This window comes from Artibeus jamaicensis, unplaced genomic scaffold (assembly GCF_021234435.1).
Source record: "Artibeus jamaicensis isolate MK-2021 breed Jamaican fruit bat unplaced genomic scaffold, CSHL_Jam_final scaffold_1283, whole genome shotgun sequence".
NCBI classification, from domain to species: domain Eukaryota; kingdom Metazoa; phylum Chordata; class Mammalia; order Chiroptera; family Phyllostomidae; genus Artibeus; species Artibeus jamaicensis.
This window is the reverse complement of record NW_026522028.1, coordinates 20,786,202-20,798,232: the sequence shown is the minus strand read 5'-3', so window position 1 is coordinate 20,798,232 and position 12,031 is coordinate 20,786,202. Positions and strand designations below refer to the sequence as shown.

At 46.3% G+C, this 12,031-nt stretch overlaps 1 protein-coding gene across 1 annotated transcript; it reads left to right on the top strand.

Moving 5' to 3' along the window:
- The first annotated feature begins 9,821 nt into the window (after positions 1-9,821).
- Positions 9,822-11,830, top strand: TMSB4X (thymosin beta 4 X-linked). The gene is made up of 3 exons (XM_037157475.2): positions 9,822-9,929; positions 10,898-11,011; positions 11,398-11,830. Exons 2-3 carry the CDS (start codon positions 10,912-10,914, stop codon positions 11,430-11,432), a joined length of 135 nt encoding a protein of 44 aa, XP_037013370.1. The 5' UTR covers positions 9,822-9,929; positions 10,898-10,911; the 3' UTR covers positions 11,433-11,830.
- Positions 11,831-12,031: the final 201 nt, after the last annotated feature.

Here is a 12,031-nt window from a genome sequence, read left to right as displayed (position 1 = left end):
GGAGGTGGGGGCCTGTGAGAAGTGGATAGTTCCTGAGGGCAGAGCCTTCACGAGTGGGATTAGTGCCTCTATATAACAGACCCCATAGAGCTCCCCTGCCCTTCCACCTGAAAGAGGGCCCTGTCCGGACCCGGCTGGCACCCTGCTGTCAGACATCCAGCCTCCAGAACGGTGAGAAATAAATTTCAGTTGTTCGTAAGCCCCCCAGTCTATGGATGGCATCACTGATCTAAGAGCTCTTTGTGAAGACAGCTGAACTATCCATATCATGTAAGGAATACAGATACAATGAAGAGCACATCTCAAAAATAACAGCTTTAGCCCTGGCTGGTGTGGCTCAGTGGGTTGAGTGCTAGCCTGCAATTCAAAGGGTCACTGGTTCAATTCCCCCAGTCAGGGCACATGCCTGGGTTGTGGGTGGGGTCCCCAGTTGGGGGCGCACAAGAGGCAACCATACATTGATGTTTCTCGCCCTCTTTTTCTCCCTCCCTTCCCCTCTCTCTAAAAATAAAGAATTTAAAAAATAACAATTTTGCAGTAGACAAACCTGACAGATAATACTTTAATCAAGTGATCAAACAATCTCCCCATGGATGGGACAAACCAACATCCTGGACCTCCCGATGGGAGGCAGCCAGCAGTCCGTAGCATCCCTCGTGCAGTGTTCCTGCCAAAAGGACAAAGCCCAAATCTAATCACAAGGAAACAGTCAAACCTGAATCAAGGGAAATCCCACAGAACAACCGGCCTGCTGTGTTAAAAAAAATACATCAGCGTCACTGAAGACCAAGACAGGCTGAGGAAGTTCTAAATTAAAAGACACTGATAGTACATGACAAATAAATGTGATGCATGAACCTGCATTGAAACCTAGGTCAGTAAAACAGTGTCATAAGGACATCATTGGGCTAATAGGCAGCATTTCAATAAGGTCTGTAGATAAGATAACAGTAGTGTTGCACTATGACATTTCCTGGTACTGATAATTATACCGTAGCTGTGCTGGAGAATGTCTTTGTTCTTTGTAAATGCATACCAAGCATTTGGAGATAAAAAGATGTCATATCCACAACTAACTCTCAAAGGGTTTAGAAGATATATAAATTAAAGAAGATGTGATATATATACAATGGAATACTACTCAGCTCTAAGAAAAGATGAAATACGGCCATTTGTAACAATGTGAATGGATTTCGAGAATGTCATGCTAAGTGAAATAAGTCAGACAGAAAGAGTGAAGAACCATATGATTTCATCCATAGGTGACATATAAAACTGAAAGCAACAGATGAACATACAAGACAAACAAAAACTCACAGACAGAAATAACAGTGTGGTGGTTACCAGAAGGAAGCGGGGTAGGGGCAGTAAAGGGTAAAGAGGGTCAAATTTATGGTGACACAAGAAGTGACTTTGGGTGGCGGGCACGCAATGCATCATGTGTCATAGAAATGTGCACTCGAAACCTATAGAATCTTGCTAAGCAGTGTCACCCCAATACATTTAGATAAAAATTTTAAAAAAGGAAAACAGGCCCTGGCTGGTGTAGCTCATTGAATTGATCACAGGCCTGTGAACCAAAGGGTCTCCAGTTTGATTCCCAGTCAGGGCACATGCCTGGGTTGCAGGCCAGGTCCCCAGTGGGGGGTATGTGAGAGGCAACCACACATTGATGTTTCTCTCTTGCTCTTTCTCCTTCCCTTCCCCTCTCTCTAAAAATAAATAAATAAAATATTTTTAAAAAAGGAAAACAGAAGATAGATAACGATAAAGCAAATGTGGCAAAATAGTCACAAACAATGAATCTTGGTCAAGGGCGTATAGGGATTCTTCATGTATTTTTGCAGCTTTTCTGTAAGCGACCTTATTATGTAAGCCACCAGCAATCAGGTGTCGTCTAAGGGATCCACGAGAAATAACAAAGACACTCCCACACTCCAACCACTTGGGAAATTCCACCGCCTCAGAGGCTACCTCCCATGAGCCAGAAACCAAGGCTGGTTACATTCTGGGCTCATAGTGGAAAGGAAGGAGTTGTAGTTTGTGGTCTTGGCTCTGCTAACCAGCTGAATACCCTTGGGTGGATCACTTAACCTCTCTGTGCTGAGTTATCCTCTGCGAAATATTGATACCAATACCTGGCCCCTTATTTGTTTATGGGTGCTTTAAGAGTAAAACGACACAAAAGATGAGAAAATGCATTGACAAAATTGACAAACACCAGAGTTGTATTACAGAAGGACTTACTAACTTCTTTGTTTTCCCTCTCTCTCTCTCTCTCTCTCTCTCTCCCACCCTCTCCTGTTGTCCAATTTACTGGTTCCTTGGAGCTGGTGCCTATGCCCTTTTAGGCAATCTGGTGGCAGAAACTGTGGAATTGAAGCCACGTAGAGAACACGCAGGGGGAAATGGGAAACAAATTTTCCAAAGCAGAGTTATTTAGGAGGTTATCCAGTTCAGTGACAGCCATGCCATCCATCTCTCTCATTTTCACTCAGAACCCCTGATGGTGACTTGCTGTAGTTTGATAACCCCTCTCTTAGGTAGACTGGGTCCACAGACATCCCAGAGATCTTTGGAGAAAATTCACAGCGGCCATGAACTTAGAAAGGAAAAACAATATCTTTATCTTCTTTAACCTCCAGTGATCATTAGCATTTTCTCCAGCTATGTATGTAGTAGGCAAGTATCTTAGTCAGCTCTGGCTGCTATAACAAAATACCATTCATGGGGTGGCTTAAACGACAGACATTTATTTCCCATAGTTCTGGAGGCTGGAAAGCCCAAGCTCAAGGTGCTGGCAGATTCGGTCCCTGGTAAAAACTCCCCTCCTGGCTTATACACAGCCTCCTTCGTTTAGACAAAAGTCCAGTTGACAACAGCAAGAAGCCTCTGAAGTACTAGCACTTCCTATGATTGTATCAATGACAGAACTCACAGATATGTTTGTACCTGTTAACATTCTGCAGGTATCTGCAGACTGATCACCAGGTAGGAGACCTGACACTGAATTGTGTTATTTACTGCATAGAGAAGCACATATATTAGTACATCACGGTGTTCGAGAAGCCCTTTTGGTAACTGTATAGAAATAGAATTCCTTTCATTTGTGATCCTTGAGTTTTTTATTTCAGGCAGTTACATAATCCCAAGAAAGGGTCAACAGTATTCATCAAATGGCCACTGCCCAAAAGGAGTTCAGAACCTGGGATCTCACCCCGCTCCCTTTTCCTCATAACCAGACCCTGAGGTGTCAGGAAATGGGACCACGACTTGCTTTACTTTCTTTCTTTCTTTTTTTTTTTTTTGCAATTTTTAATGAGGCAAAATTTGCATAACATCAAATTAACCATTAGAAAGTAAACAATTCCATTTAATGCTGTACAACCACCACCTCTACCTGGATCCCGAACATTTTCACCCCCCCACATTAAGCAATTCCTCCCCTTTCCCCTCTCCCATCAGTCCCTACAAATTTCTTATCTACCGCTGTCTGTATGGATTTGCCCACTCTGCATTTTTCCTAGAAATGGAATCATACAATAGGTGGTCCTTTGGGTCTGGCTTCTTTTCCTGAGCATGTTTTGAAGGCTCTCTCACATCACAGCACGCAGCAGGACTTCTTTCCTTTTCGTGGCTCAGTACTTTCCCATCACATGGAGGGGCCACGCTTCATTTGTCCATTCGTCGTCCATTAATAGACATTTGGGTTGTTTCTACATTTTGGCAACTGAAATAGTGCTGTTATGGAGAAGAGTGCAAGTGTCTGCTTAGATACCTGCTTTGGATTCTTTGGGGTATATGTTCCCAGCAGTGAAGTTCCTGGGTCATATGGTAACTTAATGTTTAACTTTTTGAAGAATAGGATCAACTTCTAAATCTTCAGTTGACTCTCTTCACCAAAGTGACATTTGGCCATTGTACTATCTGTCATGCGTACCAGACAACGGGGTCCCAGCTGTCAATTGCACGGTACGAAACTGGAACCCCAGTGTCCTCTTCCTGGTGCTTTCATTTACCCTGTGTTTGGCCTCCGTGTTAGAAGATGATGTCCCCTTCTTCTTGCTTTGGGGGAAATGCTGTCTGTGGAATTCTTCCCCTGGAAAGGCTCCTGCAAGCATGGGCATCAGAGAGAAACGGGGGTGTCGGCAGAGGTGTCGGCAGAGGCGTTGGCAGAGGTGCTGGCAAGGGCTTGCTCCTTCACTGGCCTTGGTACCTGCCAGTCAGTTCTGATGCACAAGCAAGTTGAGAGCTGCAGGCCCCCTTCTGATGGGAAAAAGTAATTTGGCATAAAAGTAGGAAAGAGAGAACTGGTGGGTGCCTCTGCCACAGGCCCTACGAAAAGGTAGTGACTGCCCCAGGTCACCAGCTCTGAGGCCAGCTAGGCTCAGATTGAAGTTTAGCAGAAAGCGAAGAAGCGGAAACATCCTGTTGCACACTGCCACACTTGGGCAGCGTAGGTGGGAATGATCAGAGAGCTAGGCAGATGGAGGGGCACCTGAGTAGATGGGCTTATTCCTGGGTCCTAGGAAAAGCCAGGGGCAGAACACAAAAAATGCAAACAAGAGGGGAGGACTGGCTTCATAACTTGGGGACACAGTGTCAAATGAACACACAGGGCCCTTTGTTCAAAATCAAGAATTCCAAGATGGCGATGGCCTAGCATTAAGCCAAGTTCAGGGCCTATGTGAGGGCGGGGACTCATGCAGCTGTGTAGGTTGCACGCCAAGGAAACCACACTTGGAGAGGAGGGAACATCAGGGTCGGTCACAAAGGTGGATTTTGGCCTATGTATCCCCTGAAATTTGAGATGTTTATCTACTGCTCACCTACACCTCATTTTCCTCACCATCGACTCATTAACCACCTTCTGCTGATGATCTGGGAGAACTATGTTCTGTTTTTTAAAAAAAAGCTTTGACATCCACAGAAGAAGCACATTAAAATATATGAATATATGTTACTTGCTTGTGATCATTCTTCTTCATGATGGAATAAAAATGTATCATGTTCACACAGAAGGCTACTAGGAGTAGTGATACCTCCCCTTTCAATGTGTTTTTGACCTACTAATATTTTAGAAGCCATTGTAATATGAATGACTGCTGGGAAAAATATTAAAGTAGTGAATAACTGTGTGAAACTAGCAATGTTCCAGATAAAGAATTCCCTTTATGGTGAGTGCATGGGGCTATGTAGGAGGAGGCAAAAAGAGTAGAGTGCATTTCTGTAGTGAAATTGGTTGAAAATTGGAGCAGGCATATTTTTAAGTTGATGATCTGTGACTACAACAGCTACATTTAAAAGTTTTAACGTTGGAAAAATTGGGTGATTTCTAGAACAAAGTCTAAAGGTCTCAGCCGAGGATTTCAGGGAAGTGGAGTGTTAAAATGAGGCAGCCTCTGAGCCAGCCAGTCCAAGTTCAGACCCTGCCCCTGGCTTTCACCGTGTGGTTTTGCCTCATTTGTTTCATGGTCCCGGCATTCCCACATCTGCCACGGAGGAAAGAAAAAGTGCCCCTCTCATAGCGTTGTGTCAGGAGTAAAGGCAGCTCCCTGGTATACAGTAAGCATTCAAAAAATGTTTACCAGTATTAATGCCATTATTATAGTCCAGATTGGTGGGTGGTGTTTTTATTTTTTCTACAATTCCGTCCCTGCCAACCTCTCAACATTAGTTTCTATCCCTTCCATTCTATGCAAGCCTCAGGCAAACTAAGCTACTGCATGTACATGCAGTTTCTCTGCTTTCTCGCTGTTGGCTTTGCTGTGAATAGGCTGAGTAACCACTTGGAGGGGATGTTGGAACAGCGAATGCAAGCCACAGAGGGAACTGAGTTGAAGGAGAGCCCCTTGCAAGTTCCTTTCGGCTTTGTGATTCCGTCAGATCTGCAAAGCAGACAGGACATTTCGGAGCACAGCACTGGACTTTCTCTAAGGTGTTTTAGGGTTTGCTTTCCTGTCATCCCCCACTCATTTTCAGCACACTGGCTGAGGGCATCTTCTCTTCATCACCCTCAGCCCAGTGTGGAGCCGTCACAGGTGGGATTCCTGGAGAAGACATTTCAGCTGAATGGAAGGCAGAGACGGGCTGCAATACAAGGGCATTCACACAATTGGTGGACACACGTGGGGCCTTGACCTCTGACAAGATGCTTAAATTCCCTGAGCTGTTTCTTCAGCAGTAAAGTGAGGATTTAGTCCCCACGGAATGGGGTGAGAAGTGAATTAGATGTTGTATACAGATTGTCCACACAAATAGCCTTTTCCTCCCTGCCCTTTCCTCTCCCTGTTGTTAAGGGGGGTGGGCAGGGGTGGGGACTCAGCCTGCGTCTTTAAGGGCATTTAGATAAACACGTGGAGATTGTGGGGCCGAAGGGGAAAGTGGGTTGCAGGCTGGTGGGGGCAGATGGTAAGAGGCCTTGAAATGCAGACAAAGGGACCTGAGCTTGAGAAAGCAAAGAGGTAGGAGTCTTGCTATTGTCACTGTCCCTCTGTTCCTCCTCATCTTCCTTTTCTTCTGGGCAGAGCTCTGCACAAAATTATCATAGCTTAAAAATAACAGGGCTAATATTCATGAACTCAGACTTCGGGGGTTGTTGCCCCAGGAGCACATTAGAAGCAAAATAAACTGCTCTGTGCCCTAACACTGCTTCCTGGTTCCACTGGGCACAGGTTTACAGGCGGGCCACCCTCCAATGCGGCTCACTAGGCACGTTTTTCACAGGGTGCTGGCACGCACAAGAGAAAGGCCCGGCAGGTGTTGGATGGTCTCTTCACTCACGTCTCATCGGAGAGCCCTGGCAGTTCTTCTGAGTCTCTAAGCCTGTCTTTTCTACTGGGATCTGAAAACCCCACCCCATGGTGCTCGCGTCCAGCACGAGCTAAACACTTATAAATGGTAGCTTCCATGGAGCAGGAATTGTCCCTGTCATCTGAAACATGAGTACTGAAAGGATTTAATTATCTGGAGAGGAAAACAAGGTGGTGAGGGCCACAGGTTCGGAGTTGGGTGAAGCTGATCTCAAGCAACTTCCTGGTTTAAACAAATCAGTTAAATATAATACCTTAACTGTTTAGTGAGCAACTTCTGTACTATCTACCAGGCCCTGTGGGGAACAAAAAGCCGCCTGCCTCGCGCTTCCTGGTGATTCTCAGACACAGCCTGTCTCAGGGGCATGCAGGCGAGGACGTTTATGTAGCCCCTTAGCGTAAATGACAGAGAGTAGATACGGGTCACGTTATCACAACAATGGTTGTCTAAGCATCAGTTTCCCCTTCTGTAAGCCTCTCCTCTGGACTGGCAAACACAAAAAAAGGCCAAAACAAATGCAAAGCACATCAATCAATGGGAAGTTTTGTTTTGTTTTGTTTTGTTTTGTAGTTTTAGAGACGGGGGAGGGGAGGGAGAAAGAGAGGGAGAGAAATGGATCTGTTGCCTTTCACACACGCCCTGACTCGAGACTAAACCTGCATCCCAGGCCTGTGCCCTGACCAGGAATCAGATTGGTGACCCTTCACTTTGCAAGATGATGCCCAGCCAACTGAGCCACACCAGCCAGGGCAGGAGTCATTTTTTTATTTGCTAAAAAGCTAGCAAAATGTCTCGTGTTCAATAGTAGTTTATGAGAAGTAGCTAATGCAAAAACATCTTCAATTTTTCCTTAATGCCCAACACTAAAATAGTTTGGTTTTTCTCAACCTTTTAGCCTGATAATAATACCAATCTTTTATTGGCATGCACAAGTCCTAAGCATTTAGGTCTCCAAAAAATTCTGTGAGGCACTAACATTATCCCACTTTACCAATGAGAAATATCAGGAGCAGAAACGTTGATGAACATGGCCAGGGTCTCTGAACTCTTAAGAATCTTCTTTCAGTTTGCATTTCCTTTCATCTGCCTCATTGTCTCCTTTTCCTTCTCACTAGGTTCCTGATAAGTTGGTGAGACTATTTCAGTATAGTACACCTCCCTCCCTTGCCCTTCCTCTATCTTCCCACCTGCCGGGTTCCTATCAGTATCCCAGCACAGTGGAAGGCTGCTTGTTAGCAGGCTAGAAAAAGTCTCCAGGCGTTTACACATTTCCACGCCTCCAGCTCCTTTGCAGACAGTGCTTTGGCAAGGCCTAAGCCTTTCTAAGGCAAAAGCTTTTAGAAGGAGAAGAAACAAGCTGGTAGTGGTTCCTTTGTCATGGGAGGCATGGGGACGAAAGAAGTGGTTCTTGACAGACACGGAGTGAAGGGGAATGGAATCGCGGAAGCTACAGAAATGGTGTCGGTATCCCGCAGCCGGCAGCTGACCTCGGCCAGAAATGCACGGTGTGTGATCTTTTCTGAGTTTTCACAACGAGGTGGACTCTCTTCAGGCCAGCGAATTAGGGGAGAGTGAGGGGTCTTATATCCAGAGAAGTGACCTCCTGTGTCCGCACGGGAAGGTCCAGAGCAGAATGGCAGTCACCCACCAGAGCGTGAACTGGGGAACCACACAATCGAGTCTGCCCCTCCCTTGTGCCCCAAGAAGAAGTCAAGTGCAGAAAGAAATGGGGAAGTCCGCGCTGCCCAGGCACAGGATTTTAAGGGTCTATAAACAGCCGACTCTAATCCCCCTCAGGCAAAGCATCCGCTAGAAACGTGATTAGCAAGGGGTTTGTGGAAACATTCCTTCGGAGTGCGGAAAAGGGAAAGAAGTATTGTTCGTACTGTTTTGCATCTCAAAACGATCTCAAGGAGGCCCTTTTCAACCTGCAGGCCTTTTTCCTTCCCTTTGCTATTTGCAGGGGCAGGGCGTGGCATTTGTAACTAGTTTCAGCAGCAAGGGGGGTCACTGATACAGAGTCAGGTGCCATTTTGAAAATTGCTTCTGGCTACCTAAATTTTCCATATTTCTGGATGTGACTTACAAGCGTACCTCGCAAACGTCTTGTGCTGAAAAAGTCTCCCTTCAAAATAGAGTTCGATTTTTAAATTTCATCTTCACATTTTAGAAATAAAGGATTGCTTGTACTTGGCATTCAACGCAGGCCTCCTTACCAATCACTTTTACAATTTAGGAAAATAAGGAACAGGAAAGTAAAAGAACTTCCTCACTGTCAAGCTGTTAAGTCAACAGCAGAGCTTGAACTTGACTTATTTTCCTAAGAGAGAGGCGTTGAACTTTATAGACTCCAGGTAAATTAACCTCAAGCAAACAAATATTCCAGTTATTTAATCTGGGTGTTCACGAAATTACAACGGTGAAAAAAAAATGCATGTCACGGTGCGTTAAAAAAAAGCACTGTAGGGTGACATGTCTCCCACACAAGTCAGGAAGAAGACCAAGGGCCGGACAAAGAGGGCCGGGTGGAGCGAAGGCCCTCCACTGGCCTGAAAGCTGAGTCACACGAATCGCACCCCTGCAGTGGCCGTGGCTGGGGGCCCTCCTACGAGGTTACACCGCACCCTAGCTTGGAGATGGCTACCTTAGACAAAGCCAGATTTGCAGTAAAGGAATGCCCGTCTCTCTACATACCACTTAGGTCCCTAGTTATCCTTCTCTGTTCCCCACAAGCAGATTTGCGAGGCTGTTGCAAAAATCCATTATGATAAAACAGACATAATAGGGGAAAGGACATTATGAAGGACGTGTTGGAGACTGGGATTTTTTTGCTTGTCCTATTATTATTATTATTATTATTATTATTATTATTATTTTGCAGTTAGGGTGCATTGGTGGATGCGGGCGGGTAACTCAAACGCCAGGTAGCCACCCCTCCACCCCCCACACCCCGGACGCCGCCCGCGACCCGGCGCGAAGGAGTTAAGCGGTCGGGTGCTGACATCACCTCATTTACATAGCAGAGCGCTTATAGCGGTGCCCGCCGCCCCCGTCCGGCATTCGGCGGCGATCTCCGAGCAGATTGGACTCTTCTCTCGTTCGAGCGCCTCCCTCGGGTGAGCCCTGGGACCCCTGCACTAGACTAGCGTCAGCTTCCTTCCCATCCGGCGGCCGCGCTCCCCTTGCGGCGCCCGCATCCCTATTGCGGCAGCGCTAAAGCAGACCGCACGTGGCACTCCCAACAAGGGCTGCTTTGGAGACCTGGGGAATGCTGAATCCTTGCAGATACCGGTTAACAGGGGTCGGGCCCGGGGTAATTAAATTTTTAAAAAAGCCACAGAAACGAAAGGAAAAAAAAAACCAACCGGGTGTTTTGTCGAGTCCTGGAGGGCATTCTCCATTACCTCCTGGGCAGCAATAAATCAGGGACAGAAAGATTCTTTGTTCCAACTCACACCCATCTTAGCCCTGAGGTAAAAGAATTACATTTCTCCTCTAGCCTCGGGTGGCTTCCTGGCCAGTGGTGTCGAAGGAGTAAAAAGCCCTTGCGGGAGACTGGGTGCAGAGGTTTGCGTATTGAGGATGATTTAGGGGGGCAGCGTTGTGCGGCTGGCTGCATTGTTGCGCGCCGGGGAGGAAGCGGGTAGGGCGGTGGTCGGAGGCGCCGCCTTTGTCACAAAGGAAAGCGGCACAGGCCGCACATTTGCAGGGAGAGAGCACCAGTAGGAAATGGAAACACTCTTCTGGGTAACCTTACCTTTATTTTAAGAATTTTTCTCCCCCATAACCTCACTGCTCTCCTAGCCAGATTTTCATGATAAAACGTTGCAGTTATCCGCAGCACTCAGTCGGCCTCCTAATATGAGAGCCATCTTCCCAGGGTGGTCCCCACATTTCGCAATACTGCAACGGGATGGGGGGACTTTTTTTTGTAGAAAGACGGGGTTTTAGTCGTGAATGACTGCGGAAAGAGGCGGAGGTGGGGTTTCAGAATGGGGATGCGAGGGCCAAAGCGCACTAAGCCAGGAGAAACGAGACTGGGTGGCTCAGCCCTCACACTCCCTCCATGGCTTTGTATCTGCAGCTTCCTCAGCAACCATGTCTGATAAACCCGATATGGCCGAGATTGAGAAATTCGATAAGTCGAAATTGAAGAAGACAGAGACGCAAGAGAAAAATCCACTGCCTTCCAAAGAAAGTAAGCTCAAGCCCCCCCCCAGGCTGGGCGGGAGTCGAGGGGGGGGGATGGAGGATGGGAGGGGCCGGGAGAAGAGTTGGGGGGAGGGCGGGGGGAGAGCCCACGGTTCCTGAATAATGGCCAGGAAAGTTTAATTAAAAATGCTTCTGCAGCCGACAAACAGGGCTTTAATAATTGGTGCAATGATTAATTTACTGTATAAATATGCATACGCTTTTGTCTGGTATTCCTAGTTAATATAAGCCTTCATGATGAAATGCCTATTGATACTCATAGGATTTTTACAGTTAGGAAAGATGTTTTAAATGAAAGTACTATGATCTTACACTAGACCACACCGAATCTGCATAACCGATCCCCTCCATCTTTTTTTTTTCTGACCACAGCGATTGAACAGGAGAAGCAAGCAGGCGAATCGTAATGAGGCCCGCACCGCCAATATGCACTGTACATTCCACAAGCATTGCCTTCTTATTTTACTTCTTTTAGCTGTTTAACTTTGTAAGCTGCAAAGAGGTTGGATCAGTTTAAATGACTGTGCTGCCCCTTTTCACATCAGAACTACTGACAATGAAGGCCGCACCTGCCTCTCCCATCTGCCTCTCTAGCTGGCAGGGAAGGAAAAGAACTTGCATGTTGGTGAAGGAAGAAGCTGGGTGGGACGACAGTGAAATCTAGAGTTAAAACCAAGCTGGTCCAAGGTGTCCTGCAGGCTGTAAAATGCAGTTTAATCAGAGTGCCATTTTTTTTTGTTAAAATGATTTTAATTATTGGAATGCACAATTTTTTTAATATGCAAATAAAAAGTTTTAAAACCTGGCTGGTGTGACTGTTTGGTGTCTGGAGAGAGCGGCTTATTCTCAAATGAAACCTTGGGAAAAGGGCCCAACTTGTGGTCTCACTGGGGAGTGGTCAACGATAAACATCTGGTAGAAATGGGTTTCACCCAGGTGTGTGAAATACCTTGTCTGCTAGGTAATCGGGAGTTCATTTACTTAGGCTGATTGAATTCCTAGCCTT